A 19,124-nucleotide genomic window follows, 5' to 3' on the forward strand; every position below is an offset into this window, starting at 1 on the left:
GCATGTTCATTGGTGAATATTTTCTCCATAAAAGTCACATACTGGTTCTGCATCTCAGGCTTCCGTTGAAGAGTTCGCTGCAGAGATACAAACCGTTTGACTGCCTGTTCTTTATTATTAGGTAGTCGTTGTCGTGGTTCCCTGAATGGGAGTGGGGCAACCCAGTTGTTGCTTTTGCTTTTGTAAACATTCTTGTCCATTATCTGTAGGAACACTGTATCTTCCAGAGATGGACCAGGCTTGTTGTCATTCTCTGTTTGGACAAACACTTGGCTGCCAAGCATCCTTTCTGGGTCTGAGAATCTGCTTAGAGTATTGTCACTTTCTTTAACATGAAGGATGCTTGTGCAGAGTGGAAAAATTGAATGGCGATGACATTGCAACACATTTGTCTTGTATGTGCTTATCACTGGCTTATGTACATTCCCCAGACAAACTTCTCCAATCACAACCCAACCTAAATCCAAACGTTGAGCGAAAGGGGCGCTGTGTGGTCCGTTAACCTGCTCTCTGACCTTGTGTGCTCTTAAAACATCCCTTCCGAGCAAAAGTAGGATTTCTGCGTCTGGATCCAGTTCTGGAATTTGATCTGCTATGTGACGGAGATGAGGCTGATGTTGGACCGCACTTGGTGTTGGAATTTCAGATCGGTTATTTGGCATCTCTGAGCATTCGATGAGTGACGGGAGTGCAATCTGGACCTTCCCATCCATTGATTCAATCTGAAATCCATCTGCCCTCTTGCCAGATGATTCAATCATGCCTGAGCATGTTCGAAGATGATATGTGAAGGGTTTGCTCTTTACTTTAAATTGTTCAAAGAACTCTGGCCTAGCTAAAGAGCGATTACTCTGGTCATCTAAGATGACATAAGTTTTGATTGCCATGTGCCTGGAATGACTGGGATAAACCTTTGCAAGGCAGATTTTTGAACAAGATCGCCCCATTGCACTTGGACCACAAACTTCTGTACAACTGTTTGAAACGATATCCTCACTGACTTGACTGTCAACCTCCCCGCCATTGTCTTGCTGGGCTGAAGGAGCTTTAGATGACTTGGGGAATGGCTCAGGATGCATGACAGTATCATGATTTACACTGTTGCACTCAGAACACTTTAAGAAGACTTTGCAATCTCGAGCAAAATGTGAGACAGAGGAGCAACACTTAAAACAAATCCCTTTCTCCTTCAGAAAGGCCATTTTGTCACTGTAGGATTTATTCCTGAAAACCCTGCACCTTTTGAGAGGATGTGGTTTATTGTGTAGCGGACAGGTCTTGCTGAAATCATCATTGGTTGAGACATCAGTTTTTGAAACCAAAACTGGTTTGTTTGAGTTAAAACTCCTACTGATTCCTCTCTCTGATTTGACAAATGTTATTGTGTTTCCTTGACTCATGAAACTTGGGTCATTTCTCTTCTTTGCTTCATAGCGCACAAAGTCAGAAAAGTAGTCAAAGGGAGGGAAGCGACCCTGGTTTTGTTCTTTATACCACGAGCCCACTGATATCCATTTCTCTTGTAGTGCAAAAGGAAGCTTTGCAATTATTTGGCTGATTCCACGTGAAGTATCCAGGTATGCAAGTCCTGTGAGATATCCATCCTCTTTGGCTCCTTGGATCTCCATCAGTAAATCGCCAAGGTCTCGTAACCTGACATTATCCTTAGCTGAGATTGTAGGGAAGCTTTCCAGTCTTTGAAACAGAGACCTTTCAATGATCTCTGGAGCAGCATAACACTCACGTAGTCTCTCCCATGCTTTGTTCAAAGCTGTTTGAGGATCTCCAACATGAACTGAACGTAGCCGTTTAACCTGTTCACTTGACTCTTTTCCAAGCCATTTAGTCATGAGGTCCAATTCCTGAGTTGCTGTGAGTCGAACCTCACCAATAGCACTGTTAAAAGAAGAATACCAGGCTCGATAATTTTCAGGCTTATCATCGAAATGGTAAAGACCTGAACTGACAAGGTCTCGCCTGGCCAAAAACTCTGCTAACGGATCAGATGTCGATATTCTATTAACTGGTTCTCTAGACCTGGCAGCCAATGGGACATAATTAGAATAAAGAGGTTGGCAGTCTTTTTCGCTGTAAGATTTTAGATGAGGTTTGGGTGAAAACACTGGTTCATGTGCTTCAACGTTTTCAGACTTCTCAGATTTCACACAGTGTGTTGCTTCTGGAATGTCCTTAGCATGTGCGTCAGCATGCTGTGGAGAAGCTTGATCTGAGTTCTTAAGGTCAATTTGAGACTGAACATACTCGCTAGTGCGTGCAATTTTCACCTTGTCCGAATCAGACATTCCCGCTTTATCCAAAACTTGAACTGCCTCAGCCTGTTCTAAGACTTGAGCTTCAGCTGCTGCTGCAGCAGCCTCTTTTTGAAACTTTAACATTTCCAACTCTGTGTCAATTTTTACAGTTTCCAGTTGACTTTGAGCATCCCTTTTAGCTTTTTCTGCTTCTTTGACAGCCTTCTCCAGCTTAAGTTTAGCTTCATGGCTTGCATACGATGCTCTTACCTTGGCAGCCTCTGCTTTGGCTCTAGCTTGAGCTACACTGGCTGAAGATTTAGATGTCTTCGTACTGGAGGACAAAGATGACCTGCTGCTCGATGCCATTTCGACCACTTGAAACCTTTTAGTCAATGCTTTTTCACTGTAATGTTCTCGTCAAGAGTGTATCAACTCTGACTAAACATCGAGTTAAACCACAGCAAATGATGAGAGGGAGACGTGAAGTAAGGTTGACCATTTGTTTGCTTCCTCTTTACATGCTGCGGTGAAAACTGCAGACAAAATGAACACAAAACAATACAAAACTTAGTTCTGTGAGCAAACCTGACATACAGACCATAAATTTAACATAAATATGTGCTCTGCAGTCAACTGAAATGTACCATGAGCGGTCAAATGAAAAAACATCAGTCACAATAATGACACATTAGCATTTTAACAAAATAATATCTGGCACATCTTAAGTTGCATATATCTTAACATAAACATCACTTACAGCATTGCTTCAGCTGAGCTTTCCCGTGGATGACAAAGGATTAAATGCCGAAGACAAAACAACATCTAGCCATGCTTGCTGCAGCTCTAAAAAAAAACCCCCCAGGAAACGACTGAACAGGAAGTCAGACACCGACAATACAATGGCACTTCAAAACAAAAGCCTTCAAATCCACTACAGCCACAAACAACCAAAAATGCCATCAAACACACTACATTCACATAATATCAAAGATAAATGCTGTAAAACAGCACAATCACGTTATAACGTGATACTATCTTGTTAAAACGTGATACATATCACGTTATAACGTGATACTATCTTGTTAAAACGTGATACATATCTTGTTGAAACGTGATAGTTATCTTGTTAAAACGTGATATGTATCTTGTTAAAACGTGATAAGTATCTTGTTAAAACGTGATATGTATCTTGTTAAAACGTGATAAGTATCTTGTTAAAACGTGATATGTATCTTGTTAAAACGTGTTACGTATCTTGTTAAAACGTGATATGTATCTTGTTAAAACGTGATATGTATCTTGTTAAAACGTGATATGTATCTTGTTAAAACGTGATATGTATCTTGTTAAAACGTGATATTTATCTTGTTAAAACGTGATACGTATCTTGTTAAAACGTGATAGTTATCTTGTTAAAACGTGATACGTATCTTGTTAAAACGTGATAATTCTATGTCCAGGAAGTGGCGGTATTATGCTAGGCTTGTACAGTGGCTGACATGAATTGGTCAGGTTTCCCTTCATGTTTGGTCTACACGGATATGGATGCTGTGGTTAAAACCATTAATAGCTACTCTGAGCAGGATCCTACACAGAACGGGGCTGCACAGAAGGAAACGTCTGTTTGGTTCTCTAGCTGTGACGGCGTTCCTGACTGTCTGGATCGAAGCTGAAGTTGGCTTCCGTTTGTAGCTTCTGATTCGGGAAATGGCTAAAGAGCAATTAGAACGGAGGCTCAGATGTATTTGCTGAACATTTTCTGTAAAACATTTTTATTGAACAGTACAATAGGTGCATAACGGCAACGGCTGTTCGTAACCAAGCAACCAAAATAAACAGAAGGCTAGATAGTGGCAAAAGACAAAAAATTAGATCCTGTTAAGCATACTTCAAAATAAAAGACTTCCTCTCTCTTCCCTTTTGTCAAAAATAAATCATAAATAAAGCTTTGAATTTAAGTATTTTTCACATCACCTTTTTGTAATTATGTACAATCAAGTTACATTCAGTAAATAATAATAAGCATTTAAATTATACTTAACATATGACTGTAATTCAGTAACTCCGTCCATTTTCTTTACACCCTTGTATGTTAGTGGGCTCGGGAGGGGTGTTGGTGCCTATCTCCAGCTGACATTCTGGGCGAGAGACGAGGTACACCCTGGACAGGTTGCCAGTCTGTCGCAGGGCAACAAAGAGATACACACACACACACACCTAGGGACAATTTGGAGAGGCCATTTAACCTGACAGTCATGTTTTTGGACTGTGGGAGGAAACCGGAGTACCCAGAAAAAACCCACGCATGCACAGGGAGAACATGCAAACTCCATACAGAAAGACCCGTGCCAGGAATTGAACCCAGAACCTTCTTGCTGCAAGGCATCAGCTCTACCAACTACACCACTGTGCAGCCCTGTAAATAAGTAACTAATCATGGAATTAGATTTAACATGCAAGTGTTAAGAAATCACCTGATATGCTTTAAAAACAAACATACATCGACACTTCAAATCTGGAGTAGATTATTCTACGCCAATGGCAGAATATTTCAAACCTAGTTTGTGATTTGTGAAACCTTTATCTGAATTGTGAAACTTCAAACATGAGAGATTTAAAAACCTTTTTGTATCTGGAATGCATTATAAATGAACTATCACATTTACAATATTTGCTATTATTTTAGCTTTCTGTTTTCTTTCATTTTTTTGTCCTAGAGCACCTGCCTTTCTGTTTGGCTGTTGTGGCTTACAGGGATGCATTTTAACTTGAGAGGAAGTCTTTTATTTTGAAGAATGCTTAACAGGATCTAGTTTTGTCTTTTGCCACTATCTAGCCTTCTGTTGATTTCGGTTGCTTGGTTACGAACAGCCGTTGCCGTTGTTCAGCAAGTGTACTGTTAAAAAAAATAAATCTGAACAGAAAATGTTCAGCAAATACATCTGAGCCTCCGTTCTAATTGCTCTTTAGCCATTTCCCGAATCAGAAGCTACAATCGAAAGCCAACTCCAGCTTCGATCCAGACAGTCAGGAACGCCGTCACAGCTAGAGAACCGAATTGACGTTTCCTTCTGTGCAGCCCCGTTCTATTTAGAATCCTGCTAAGAGTAGCATGCTATTAATGGTTTTAACCACAGTGCAAAGCAGCATCCGTATCCGTGTAGACCAAACATGAAGGGAAACCTGACCAATTCATGTTAGCCACTGTAAAAGCCTAGCATAATATCGCCACTTCCTGGACATAAAAGTATCACGTTTATACAAGATACGTATCACGTTTTAACAAGATAACTATCACGTTTTAACAAGATACGTATCACGTTTTAACAAGATACATATCACGTTTTAACAAGATACATATCACGTTTTAACAAGATACATATCACGTTTTAACAAGATACATATCACGTTTTAACAAGATAACTATCACGTTTTAACAAGATACATATCACGTTTTAACAAGATACATATCACGTTTTAACAAGATACTTATCACGTTTTAACAAGATACATATCACGTTTTAACAAGATAACTATCACGTTTTAACAAGATATGTATCACGTTTTAACAAGATACGTATCACGTTATAACGTGATAGCACTCGAATTTTTTTTTTTCCTGCGTGATAGCAATGCGCTTCCGTATGTTTTAGAGGACATTGCACTATGAAAAGTCATTTTGGACAAACTATGTTCTCATATCAAGCATCTCAGACACGGAGCTGGATATAAAATGAAATATGTTAGCTTCAAATTCTCAGTTTATGATCAGAAGTGTAAACTTATTATGTGCAGCAGCCATAATGGATTTTACTCTCCTGGTTGGTAAGAAGCCTCTGACCTTCTTGTTCAGACTTTCAACTTCCTGTCTTTTTTTTTTCCAACTAGGAATTTTTGACATTTTAATTAAAAACTAAATGGAAAAAAGTCAAACTTTTGTTGTACTACAGCTAAAATATCCAGTAGCTTCCAGTGGTGCCTGGAAACCTTACAATGTGTTGAGACGGTTTTTGTTGTATAAAGATCCACAACCCTATTTCTGTTCCTCCCTATTCCCATGAGTGAATGTGCATAACAGATTTAACATTTAAGAATTAGCATTTTTCTTTCTCAAAATAAAATGCTTTTGAGGTTGGGAAGGGAACATTCACCTGTCTGTGTCGCCTGTAATCCTAAAATGTTGGGAAAGTATGTGTTATTTTACAGGTTAGCAGTAGGCCACCACAACACTGCTCGCACAGATCATCAACTATCTCTTTTTTCTCCCCCTGCTTTGTCCTCCAAATTCCAGTGTGGGTGTCTGTTCTCTGCAGCTCCTTCCAAACAGCAATTCATTCTGGATCCATTCAGTCTCCCCATTATCCTCCCCACGCTGTGTCTGGGAGGCCGATATTATTTTCACAGAAGGATTTAAAGTAATCCTGACAGTTGCTCGGCTACAGGAGGTGTTTTCTCACCCAGGCCCATGGCTGCAATTGCTGCCACACTGCTGATGCCGGATGGCATCGTCAGAAAGGATGAGGATGGTGTGTTGCTGTGTGTGTGTGTGTGTGTGTGTGTGTGTGTGTGTGTGTGTGTGTGTGTGTGTGTGTGTGTGTGTGTGTGTGTGTGGGTGTGTGTGTGTGTGTGTGTGTGTGCGTGCGTGTGGGTGTGTGTGTGTGTGTGTGTGTGTGGGGGGTGTCTGTTACTACCCGATAGTAAGTCCCGCCCACTCCTCACAACTCTTTGGACTCACTACGGCCCAGTTCTCTGTCCAACAGGTCCGGAAAACCCCAGAAACTCGGGTCTTACCCTAGCGATAGTTTGTGGAGAATTATCTGTTTAAACTGGGGTCGGAAAGGACTCGTCTAGCTCTGACTACCTTCGATCCAGAAGTTATGACCTTTTACAGTTGGGGGGCAATCCGCTGAGTAGCCCTCACAGCGACATAACCCCTACAACCACTCCTGTTAACGGTAGCTCCTTTCCTAAAATAACGGCACTTGTTAACGGCTAGATTAAATTTAGTGACTTAGATTTAAGTCCCAAGGTCATTATTTTAGTTTTGGCTAAAAGCAACCTATAAAACATTTCTACTTTTTCCTCCCAGAATCAAACTTCATAGCTATTTCACAACCATCAAAGAACTTTAAGGTGACTCATTAATTGAATGTCCACAACATCTTTTAGATTTTCTTAAATGCTAATTATTTTATTAGTAAGGCAATTTTGCAAGGGTCAGTACAGCTTAATTCACTAGCAGAAATAATCAAATAAGTAAAATCAATAATCTAGCCTATCTTTCCCTAATGCTGACACTGAGAACTAAAAAAGGGAAACTTTGAGAGAGACGGACAGAGTTTGGCATTTTGAACCCCAGAACTGGCCTGATGATGAAGAAGGTGTTGCAGCAGCAGGAGGTTCCCAGTACAGGAAGAGTACTGACTCAGAGCAGCAGGTCTCGGGCATCAGGGTGACTTCCTCATGCGCGTAGCGGTCCTCAGCTTCTTGTCTTGCAGCTCTGTAGCTCCCTTCTCCTCGTCTCACGATCTTTCTGGTCCCACGGAAGGAACACACCAGTTCTTCCTCTTTGCCTTTGTTCTTTGCCTTTGTCTTTATCTTCATCTTTGCCTTGGTCTTTGTCTTTGGGGGTCTAAACCCAGCTGTTGAGAGAAGTGCGATTTGAAGCCACATGTTGCGGGGCTAACGGGTTGGTCCCCATGTGCAGAACAGTCTTCGGTTCTGTGGCCCCGGCTCTTCTTCAGCTGCAGAGTTCTTTGTCCATCTCCGTCTTGGCTCGAAGCTGCCTGAAGGATCCAACCAACGATTCCTCTGTTGCACCCACCTTATAAAGGGTTTATCCACCTTTTGGTGCGTTTACATTGGCTAGCTTTGTTGCTGTGCCTGTCTCATTGGCTGACTGCTTGGACAGATGATCTCATCTCCATCACCCTGGAGACCTTATGACCGGATCTCTGTTCTAATGTCCCCAAGTTGCTCAACAGTTCCTCCTACCTCTGTTTCCTGCCCAACCTTTTCTTAGGCAAGTTGAAGTTTAGCAATAAGGCTTTATCTTCTCCACTCTCCTATCAGTTCCTATTTTCCCCTGACCTTTCACCTACCATCTACCTTCAACACAACATCAGTGACCTTTAATTACAGTTACAACATTTTACACCTTTTCAAGTTCAATGTCAAAATCACATTTATAACCTTTTAGTTTCTCTGATTTAACATTCATTTATAATGTTATAATAACCATAACTTATTAGTTACTCTCATTATAATCATAATGTGAGTTATTACAGACATTTCTGACAAGAAACCAAGAATACTCGTTATTCTAATAATCTGATACCATGTTACAGTTTCTTGTTTCACCTTTAAGTACTTCCACAAGTGTAAGAGTAAGTGTAAATATTCTTATAATCAAACCAACATCAACCACTGGTTAAACCAATATTAATTATTGGCATAATTATAAGTCATTATTTTAAATATTTTACTCTGGGTTTTATCCAATCTCTCAAAATGTTTAGATTTTATTCTTTAAAAACCTTTAATGCTTTAAAATAAGGAATGGTCTGAACTATTTTTAGCCTGATGCAAGACAGAAACTTCCCCTTTATTAAGGAAATCAGCTTTTCCTGTTTCATGACTTTCTTTCTGCCTGACTATGATTTTTTATGATTAAATAGAAAAAAGTAGAATTAAAGCAAAGTTTGCAGGACACAATAACAACACACACAACCAGATTCATTTTATTACAGTCTGACTCTATTGTTGGGTCTTGATGTCACCTATGTCATTAATTTTAAGGTAATTTTATTTATTATTACTATTAAACTAAAATCTCCAGCATGGGGAAGTGGGATGAGCTCGACTTTTCTCGACACCCCCTCCGCGAGGTCAGACCTTTCACATGCTGGGAACCCAAAATCCTCTTGCAGGTCTGCGTCCTCATCCCCTGGAAAGAGAAGATGGCAGTCTGGGATGTGAAGATGCAGATCCTCCATCGTCACTAAGGCCTCAGCAGCCTGGGATGTGAAGATGCAGATCCTCAGTCGTCACCAAGGCCTCAGCAGTCTTCAAACTCCACTGCTCTTTGACACCCCCTCCTTGGAGTTTTGATGTCTCTCAGGAAGTGACGAATGTTGAAGAGAACCCAGGTCGCTCTGATCCTTTAATAGTGACAAAAAATCCTCAGCTGAATGAAGCATGTAGAAGATTCAGGATGTAGAAGATTCCTTAGGGACAGGTTGATGGGCAAAAAGCCTCAATAAAAAAAAACAAAACAAAAAAAAACAAAACTCTGGGTGTTCAGTAGAGTAAAACAAAAAGCATAAGCAGCATGACGCTTTATCCATAATCATAATCCTTTTCCATCGCTGGGGTCGTTAAAGGGTTACTGGAGTTGTCGGAGGCAACAGGACTCTGTCAGGCAGGACTCTGTGAAGTCCACAGGTTGCTTCCAGGTGTTGGGTGTGGTTTCAACACTTTGTTGCAGGATTGATCTTGGTGGTTGTCTATGACGCCACTCCTTCCTCATGACTTCAGTCCCTTTTCCTGTTTAATCCATCCTTTTGTGACAGGAGTTCTTCTTTAGCATAATCCAATTTCTTCAGGGCCCTCCTAGTCCTAAGCCTTGAAGTTGTTCTTTGAATGGCAATCATCCTGTAATAGTAGCCAGTCTAACACAGGATGGCATGATGCTTGATTCTTGCAATGTTCTGGTTCGCTTTAGCTAAGAACTGGCTTGAACACTGACCTCGTGGACCCCTTTCTTCATAAGTAATACTTTTTTACAGTGCAGTACTTGCTTCACAAAATCCATTCCATTGAATTTCAACTTGATCACCGTGACTACAGGCCGATCTTGATCTTTAATCCAAACTTTCTGTCCTGTTTTCAATGACACTGTAAACTGCAACTTCCCCTTTCCCTCTCTGGGCAAAAAGGAGAAGTGCCTTCGCCTTCCGGCTTTCTGTGACGTGAACGGAGTTCCTCTGCAGGGGAAGACCTGCTCTTTTTCAGCTGTCACTGTTACACCATGTCCATCAGCACCAAGAGGTACTCCTCACCTCTCTTTTCTGTTATCCATGGGGCCTGCTACATCCATGCAGATTGAACCCCCGGGTAATGTGCTCTTGATGAACAACCCTTCCAACCGCTGCCCTCGGCGGCCTGCGTTGTATTGTCCACATACCTCACAGCCCCGTAGCACGCGTTGGACTTGTTTCACTGGGATCCAAAGCTCATGCTCATCCAGCTCCTTACGGGTGGGTCGTACGCCTGCATGTCCAAGGGCTTCATGCACGCTCCGCACGACCTCATCCACGTACTCTTCTGGGACCTCCCGTCCTCTGGGAGTATTGTCCCACTTCTCGGCTCCGACAAAGACAATTTTTCTCTGTTGGACATAACAGTCCACTTCGTCATTTCCACGCCAATGAGCTCCCTCATGCGTGTGCTCAGATGCTCGACCTTGAGCTCCAGATGCATTTCACCACTTCCTTGTGAAATTACTTACATCTTCTGGACGTACGACCTTGCGTCGTACTCCTCGGTCTCTTTGTCTCCGAGTCGCCTATCCCCCAAAGCCTCTCATGGTACCTTAGAGCAGGGATGGGTCTAGGCTAGGTTGGCTACTGGCTTCCCTTCTTGATGCAGCTGTTCATCTTAAGCGGAAGCTTTTCCCTCGCCTGCACGCTGTACAGTTACTGCAAGGGTCGCGACTGACAAGCCTCATCAGTCGCTCCCAACTCTATTTCCTAAGAGCTGGTCTCCCAAGTGAGCTATTCAGACCCTCTCGTCTGTTTTCACTGACTTGGTCAAAGTAAGGCCCTCCTACTCATTAGGGTCGAGCCCACCCAGGGACGCCATGTCTGTTACTACCCGATAGTAAGTCCCGCCCACTCCTCACAACTCTTTGGACTCACTACGGCCCAGTTCTCTGTCCAACAGGTCCGGAAAACCCCCAGAAACTCGGGTCTTACCCTAGCGATAGTTTGTGGAGAATTATCTGTTTAAACTGGGGTCGGAAAGGACTCGTCTAGCTCTGACTACCTTCGATCCAGAAGTTATGACCTTTTACAGTTGGGGGGCAATCCGCTGAGTAGCCCTCACAGCGACATAACCCCTACAACCACTCCTGTTAACGGTAGCTCCTTTCCTAAAATAACGGCACTTGTTAACGGCTAGATTAAATTTAGTGACTTAGATTTAAGTCCCAAGGTCATTATTTTAGTTTTGGCTAAAAGCAACCTATAAAACATTTCTACTTTTTCCTCCCAGAATCAAACTTCATAGCTATTTCACAACCATCAAAGAACTTTAAGGTGACTCATTAATTGAATGTCCACAACATCTTTTAGATTTTCTTAAATGCTAATTATTTTATTAGTAAGGCAATTTTGCAAGGGTCAGTACAGCTTAATTCACTAGCAGAAATAATCAAATAAGTAAAATCAATAATCTAGCCTATCTTTCCCTAATGCTGACACTGAGAACTAAAAAAGGGAAACTTTGAGAGAGACGGACAGAGTTTGGCATTTTGAACCCCAGAACTGGCCTGATGATGAAGAAGGTGTTGCAGCAGCAGGAGGTTCCCAGTACAGGAAGAGTACTGACTCAGAGCAGCAGGTCTCGGGCATCAGGGTGACTTCCTCATGCGCGTAGCGGTCCTCAGCTTCTTGTCTTGCAGCTCTGTAGCTCCCTTCTCCTCGTCTCACGATCTTTCTGGTCCCACGGAAGGAACACACCAGTTCTTCCTCTTTGCCTTTGTTCTTTGCCTTTGTCTTTATCTTCATCTTTGCCTTGGTCTTTGTCTTTGGGGGTCTAAACCCAGCTGTTGAGAGAAGTGCGATTTGAAGCCACATGTTGCGGGGCTAACGGGTTGGTCCCCATGTGCAGAACAGTCTTCGGTTCTGTGGCCCCGGCTCTTCTTCAGCTGCAGAGTTCTTTGTCCATCTCCGTCTTGGCTCGAAGCTGCCTGAAGGATCCAACCAACGATTCCTCTGTTGCACCCACCTTATAAAGGGTTTATCCACCTTTTGGTGCGTTTACATTGGCTAGCTTTGTTGCTGTGCCTGTCTCATTGGCTGACTGCTTGGACAGATGATCTCATCTCCATCACCCTGGAGACCTTATGACCGGATCTCTGTTCTAATGTCCCCAAGTTGCTCAACAGTTCCTCCTACCTCTGTTTCCTGCCCAACCTTTTCTTAGGCAAGTTGAAGTTTAGCAATAAGGCTTTATCTTCTCCACTCTCCTATCAGTTCCTATTTTCCCCTGACCTTTCACCTACCATCTACCTTCAACACAACATCAGTGACCTTTAATTACAGTTACAACATTTTACACCTTTTCAAGTTCAATGTCAAAATCACATTTATAACCTTTTAGTTTCTCTGATTTAACATTCATTTATAATGTTATAATAACCATAACTTATTAGTTACTCTTATTATAATCATAATGTGAGTTATTACAGACATTTCTGACAAGAAACCAAGAATACTCGTTATTCTAATAATCTGATACCATGTTACAGTTTCTTGTTTCACCTTTAAGTACTTCCACAAGTGTAAGAGTAAGTGTAAATATTCTTATAATCAAACCAACATCAACCACTGGTTAAACCAATATTAATTATTGGCATAATTATAAGTCATTATTTTAAATATTTTACTCTGGGTTTTATCCAATTTCTCAAAATGTTTAGATTTTATTCTTTAAAAACCTTTAATGCTTTAAAATAAGGAATGGTCTGAACTATTTTTAGCCTGATGCAAGACAGAAACTTCCCCTTTATTAAGGAAATCAGCTTTTCCTGTTTCATGACTTTCTTTCTGCCTGACTATGATTTTTTATGATTAAATAGAAAAAAGTAGAATTAAAGCAAAGTTTGCAGGACACAATAACAACACACACAACCAGATTCATTTTATTACAGTCTGACTCTATTGTTGGGTCTTGATGTCACCTATGTCATTAATTTAAGGTAATTTTATTTATTATTACTATTAAACTAAAATCTCCAGCATGGGGAAGTGGGATGAGCTTGACTTTTCTCGACAGGGGGGTGTGTGTGTGTGTGTGTGTGTGTGTGTGTGTGTGTGTGTGTGTGTGTGTGTGTGTGTGTGTGTGTGTGTGTGCACGGATATGTTTGCGCCACGCCGTGCAACTCGGCGGGCTCAAAAGAGAGATTAGCAAATTAATTGAGTTATTTAGGGAAGACAAAAGAAGTGGCAGGCCTATTGTGCTCTGTGTAATGGTTTAATTTAGATCGGTTAAAGCTCAGGTGATTTAGCTGTGCTGTCAATGTTCCTTTCTCCGTCCTGTCATTTGCATAGTCCCATGCAAGGGTATTCATCCCTTGAATTGTTTCGTCATTTTGTATTGTTGCGATTTCCTAAAAGGATTTTAGGAGTCTACCAACACAAATGAGCACCCACCAGTAAGCATGCCCTTCAAAAATAAAAATAAAAAATTGGATGATTATTATAGAAGAGTGGCGAAAGGAAAATTACAAGTTCTATTTACAGTTTGCCAAACTAGAGGAAACGGTAAACATGTAAAGTCAGGTGTTTGGTATGCTCATCTTCCGGCACAGGGAAGCTGGTCAGAGTTGCTGGGATGATGGGTGGAGGTAAACACGGGATAATTGTGGAAGAAAACCTGTTGGAGGCTAAAAAAAACAAATAAATTTAAAAAAAAAGACTTGAGACTGTGAGAGGAGGTTCACCCATGACTATAGAAGTACCACCAGAAATGGTTTGGATCATAATATATGAGATTGGTCTAACTAACAGAAATCCAGACCTGAATCCAGATGATAATCTGTAGCAAGACTTCAAAATTCACACTCACAGATGATTTGCATCTTAATGGACTAAGCTTGAGTATTTTTTTCTTTGAGGAATTAATAAAGATTTTTTTTTTATGGTGTGTCTGGTAGGCTGAGTGCAAACACACTGCATACTTTTCAGATGTTTATTTGTGAAAAAATTATTTTTCTTGTCTCTTTTAACCTCAAAACAATCCATTGAATTAAATTGTGTGGTTGTAATGTGAACATGAAGGGTGGCATAAGGACTGTAACACACCTCTGGGAGTTTGATATTCTATTTTTAAATTGCCCTGCAGTCAGATTTAAGGCTAATTTTGCCGATAAAGCAGGCCTCCACAAAATCAGTTCACAGACAAAAATATGCTCCAAAAATGGAACTGCGTGTAAAATCAATGTGTTTTTTTTTTTTTCTAATCCCACATAGACAAGCAAAGCCTGCATCAGCATAAAGCACAGAAGTCTTTGTGTAGTTTTTTTCCCCTCTTACATTATACATCCTATCTGCACGCGTCAGGTTCCCTACTGTATGTATGCTGAGGGGATTGAGACATTATGCGGATTATCGGCTGTGGGAGGTGAAGAGGGAGGTGCGAACGATAATTTCAATTAAAAAAAATTAGAGTCGGCAGGTAATCGGATTAGAGCGAGTTTGGTTCAAATTGGGACTTTTAGCAGCGTTTCCCTCACTCTCCTCTCCAGCGGCCGAGCACAGCGCAGCGGACCTGCTCCGGCCAGAAAGAGCCGCAAAGACGCAGTCGAAATGCCCGTCGACATGAATGGATACTGGAAAATGGTTTCCAATGACAACTTTGAGGACTACATGAAGGCTCTCGGTGAGTTCACATCAGGCCAGCCTTATTCAGATCTGACTAAGAAAGTTATATATATTCATTAAAAAAAAAACTCAGCTAATGTATTGCAATTGCATATTGTTGCAGATGTAAATGTTGCCATCAGAAAAATTGCCCTTTTACTGAAACCTGACAAGGACATCGTTCAAGACGGGGACCACCTGACGATCAAGACCCTCAGTACCTTCAAGAACTACAACATGGATTTCCACGTGGGCAAGGAGTTTGAGGAGGATCTCACAGGAGTCGATGACAGAAAATGCATGGTGAGAGGATTTATGCGGAGCACCACCAGTGGTGCATCACAGCCGGCTGGTGGTTGCATTGCTAAAATAAAATAAAAAATAAAAAAAGGTAAAAAGTGTGGATGCCTGTGGCGCGGATAGACTCGGGTGCAGCAATCTGTGGGCTGATTTAGCAGGAGCCCACGACCACCAACCCTCTCCAGACTGCAGTTTAATGAGCAGATATGATGAGAGCTGGTCATTTTTTATTTTTACACAACTTTTCCTCCTACTCCAAAACTTTCTCCACAGACTTTATTATTATTATTATTATTATTATTATTATTATTATTATTATTATTATTATTATTATTATTATTATTATTATTATTATTATTATTATTATTATTATTATTATTAAGCTGTCTTCTCCGTGACTGGAGGATGTAATGAAGACCAACCGCCTGGCACTGCAGGGGGGAAAAGCGCTGGAACGGGCAGCGTCAAAGTCAGGACTTATTTAACCAGACTGTGTTTCTGAATGCTGAATAGGATCAAAGATTAGCCTGCGACCCCATTGAAAGAGAGGTTTGTATACTGATAGGCTGATTACAGATAAGCTCTTGACTGTTAGGAGGCTGCTCAAGAGAGATTCACGTGTTTGGGAATAATTGGAAAACGGGGAACAAGGGAGACTGGTGTTTAATTTATGGATGTCCGATGGAAGGAGGTGGGAGGGGGGTGAGCTACTCTATTTGTAATCAGCTTTTAAAGTGCATTCATTAGCTTTTTTTTTATTATTATTAATTTCAGTTGTTTGTTTTTTTCGCCTATTCTCTGGTTGTTTTATCGTTCTACTTGTATGTATCTTTTTGAAATGCCTCTGTAAGTAATGCTTATTTTTATTTTTATTTACCCCCCTCCTCCCCTTCTCTGTGGCTCCTGACAGACCACCGTCACCTGGGAGGGAGACAAACTAGTGTGTGTTCAGAAGGGAGAGATAGAAGGAAGAGGATGGACCCAATGGGTGGAGGGAGACCAGCTTCATCTGGTGAGAAAACAGCGGCTCCTGGCATGAATATTAATCGAAGCAATTTAGACACTTTAATCCAGATCAAGAATGGCTCTCGGCACAGTATGTGAAACGCATATATCTCTTCATGTGACTCCAGTTTGAATTAGCCAACCAGCTCTGTGCCTTTTGAATATATTTCCCTTAAACGGACTTGCAATGAGATCAATAGAATTATGCATGCGTAGCAGATTCTTAATATTCTGATGTATTTGCAGTTTTATTTATTTATTTAAATCATTCAAAAGCCTTAATCGCAAGTATACTGACAAGCGCATTGCCATTTTATTAGCTCGACAATATAAGATTTTCTGCAGTGTGATTACTGCTATGAAAGCAAAGTAAAAGTAATTTCCCAATTTTTTTGATGCCAGCAGATGTTTTCGGGCTGCGGCCATGAAATTAGGCATTACAGGATTTCTCCCAACATTTTGAGGAGCGGATGATTTCAGGGCAACAGTGACCTCTGGTGGTGGAAAATATATTGCATGTTTGAAGAAACGATAGTGGGCACGATATTTACTGAAATCATATTTTTATTTCACTTAGTGGAAGTGTGGGATGGATAGTTATTCAGAAAAAATGGCTGCATTTTGTTGAATGAAATAGTTTTATAACTGCCAACAGTATAAATAAATAAAAAACCCTCATTTTATTTTTTTATTTGGTTTTACATTATAACTAAAACATAATTCTTTTACAAAAAGGAAGGGGTATTTATTTTTTGATTGAAAATCTAGATTTATTAGAGAGTAGGGGGTTTCTAACATCTATCTTTTATCAATAATATCAATACTTTTTGCAGCTGTTGCACCAATCCAAAAGCATGGTGTTTAATGTGGGTTAATGCTGAACTTATTGTGAAATTCCCATCAAGCTGACACTGTCAGTGGGAAACATCGTCTCTTGTCGATAAATCTATAAATACTGAAGTTTTTTTCTTGTTTTATTTTATTTTTCTTCTGCAGGAGCTCAGAGCTGGAGGCGCTGTTTGCAAGCAGGTTTTCAAGAAAACCTAAACTGGCCTTATTCACCATCACAGAGTGATCCAACAGAAACTGGCTCAAAAAGACTCACCAGATTCATCAGACCCAGCAACATCCAGCATTCTTTGACCCTGCTACTGCCCACCTTGATTTCAGTTGTATTCATTTTGAATTGTTGCCTTAGTTGTCAAGCCAGGGAGGCAAGAAACAATGAAGTAATACTGTATAATCGTCTCATTGCGGATTCTTTGATGAGCAGGTTTAGAAAAGCTGAACATTTGCACACTGCTAGCTGATCTGAAAGTTGAGCCAGATTGAGAAAAAGTTTAGCGGAAACGAGGAAGATCTTTAACAAACTGTTTTTGATGTACACTAATGACATCTGAGCGGACGGAATTTTTTTTGTCTTTCTTTTTCGATTAAATCAGTCCCCAGAATAAGAATCAAACGAGACGCGGTGCGCAGATTGTATTTCTCTGAAGTTCTTTGAGAGTGTACAGCTGATATTAACAGGAGTTAATCAATAAATGAAGCACCTCTCAACAGTGTGTGTCAATTTCTGTGTCTGGAACCCTGTGTCATGGTCTCCAATTTGCAAATCTTATTAGCCACCATCCTGCAGATTTGACCAATGTCCAGAGCTGGGGTCCACGACTCTAAATCAAACGATGCATGTGTCCCCAGGTGAAATGCTCCTCAAAAGTCAAATAAAAGTCAAAGCCTTTACATCAAAATGTTCAAATAAGTAGTAAAAACATAAAATGCTACATGAGAACAAACAATGGATATGTAATTTGCTGCAGAGCAGTCTGTTTGTTTCAGAAGGTGTGATAGCAGTTTTTCTAGAACCATAACTTTCCGCTATTCTAAATGAGCATTGGGACAAAGAGACTTGTTCTGTGCCCCCAGCAGCAGAAAGACACAAAAAGTTAGCAAAACTAAAATAAGAAATTTGCTGAGGTGCACAAAACACGCTACATGAGTCATTCATCCATTCATTCATTCAAATTTCCCTTTAATGATTGACATAATTAGAAAAAGAAATCTATACTAAAAACTGGCTTTCTGATTTTTTCCATGTTCTTCCCTGGTGTTATAATTCACAACTAAACATGACAAATAAATACAAAAATGCACTGAGGATAAATTTAGGTTTTCAGGCCCAACTCGCCGTCCAACTCTTTTGCAGCCTCTGAAATGCTTTCTTCCAGTTTACTATATATTCACTGTATAAACATGATGAAACCACAAGAGCAGAAAGTAGGTCCAGATGGCACATAAGAGATTGAGAGATCTCAATGAATCTATGCATTTCCTCAACCCTCTCACCTTTGTAGACGAGAAAAAGGTGGGATCACATGTGGCGTTACCAAGAAGAATGAGCTATTGACAAATATAACTACTGGAATGTTGGTAATAAAAAGGTAATAAAAGTATCAAACTGCATGTTAAAATAAAATTTGACTATATTCCATCATTTTCTTGATCTGACACCGAAGTGAACAGCTGGCAGAACAGAAGATGTCTCCAGCTACACATTCAGATTATGGGAATAAGAGGCAATCACTCTGCCCACACACTGGACTCCAAATGAGTAGGCATTGTAGCTCACTGTTTGCAGTGCCAACACTAATTTTTCCAGTTTTGCCTGAATCTCTTTGTTCATCCATTGCTGCTTTTGCTTCTCGCACTGTTGTTCTGCCTCCCGTGGTTTCATGCGCTTTCTCGTGTTGCCACGATTTGACCTGTGGGTTGTGTGTATTTACGGTTCCCCAGGCTGACTTCTCTTTCTGGCTTTTTAGGCTAATAAAGATGATGATGTGAGGCTGGGGTCAAAACAAAGTCTGACGCCATAGAAGTACATTTAAATTTAGCCTCCATCAAATGTTCTTTCTAAACGTTGCAT

At 40.7% G+C, this 19,124-nt stretch overlaps 1 protein-coding gene and 1 long non-coding RNA gene across 2 annotated transcripts; one reads left to right on the forward strand and one right to left on the reverse strand.

The window, feature by feature from the left end:
- Positions 1 to 7,418: 7,418 nt before the first annotated feature.
- LOC145548046 (uncharacterized) lies at positions 7,419 to 13,310 on the reverse strand. Its single transcript, XR_014084333.1, has 2 exons — positions 10,588 to 13,310; positions 7,419 to 10,340 (listed from the first exon to the last, which is right to left on the reverse strand). It is a non-coding gene; the product is annotated as an uncharacterized LOC145548046 (long non-coding RNA).
- A 1,312-nt stretch (positions 13,311 to 14,622) lies between these two features.
- Positions 14,623 to 17,763, forward strand: rbp1.1 (retinol binding protein 1, cellular, tandem duplicate 1). The gene is made up of 4 exons (XM_008433682.3): positions 14,623 to 14,918; positions 15,024 to 15,202; positions 16,110 to 16,211; positions 17,201 to 17,763. The coding sequence occupies exons 1-4, from the start codon at positions 14,846 to 14,848 to the stop codon at positions 17,249 to 17,251; spliced, it is 405 nt and encodes a 134-aa protein (XP_008431904.1). The 5' UTR covers positions 14,623 to 14,845; the 3' UTR covers positions 17,252 to 17,763.
- Positions 17,764 to 19,124: the final 1,361 nt, after the last annotated feature.

The sequence above is a fragment of the Poecilia reticulata genome, chromosome 17 (assembly GCF_904066995.2).
Source record: "Poecilia reticulata chromosome 17, P_reticulata-male-v2, whole genome shotgun sequence".
Classification (NCBI taxonomy): Eukaryota; Metazoa; Chordata; class Actinopteri; order Cyprinodontiformes; family Poeciliidae; genus Poecilia; species Poecilia reticulata.

Coding starts and splice junctions, on each gene's coding strand:
- rbp1.1 (XM_008433682.3), top strand. CDS start 14,846: ATGCCCGTCGACATGAATGGATACTGGAAAATGGTTTCCAATGACAAC. Junction 14,919..15,023: donor GGACTACATGAAGGCTCTCG/GTGAGTTCACAT, acceptor ATATTGTTGCAG/ATGTAAATGTTGCCATCAGA. Junction 15,203..16,109: donor TCGATGACAGAAAATGCATG/GTGAGAGGATTT, acceptor GGCTCCTGACAG/ACCACCGTCACCTGGGAGGG.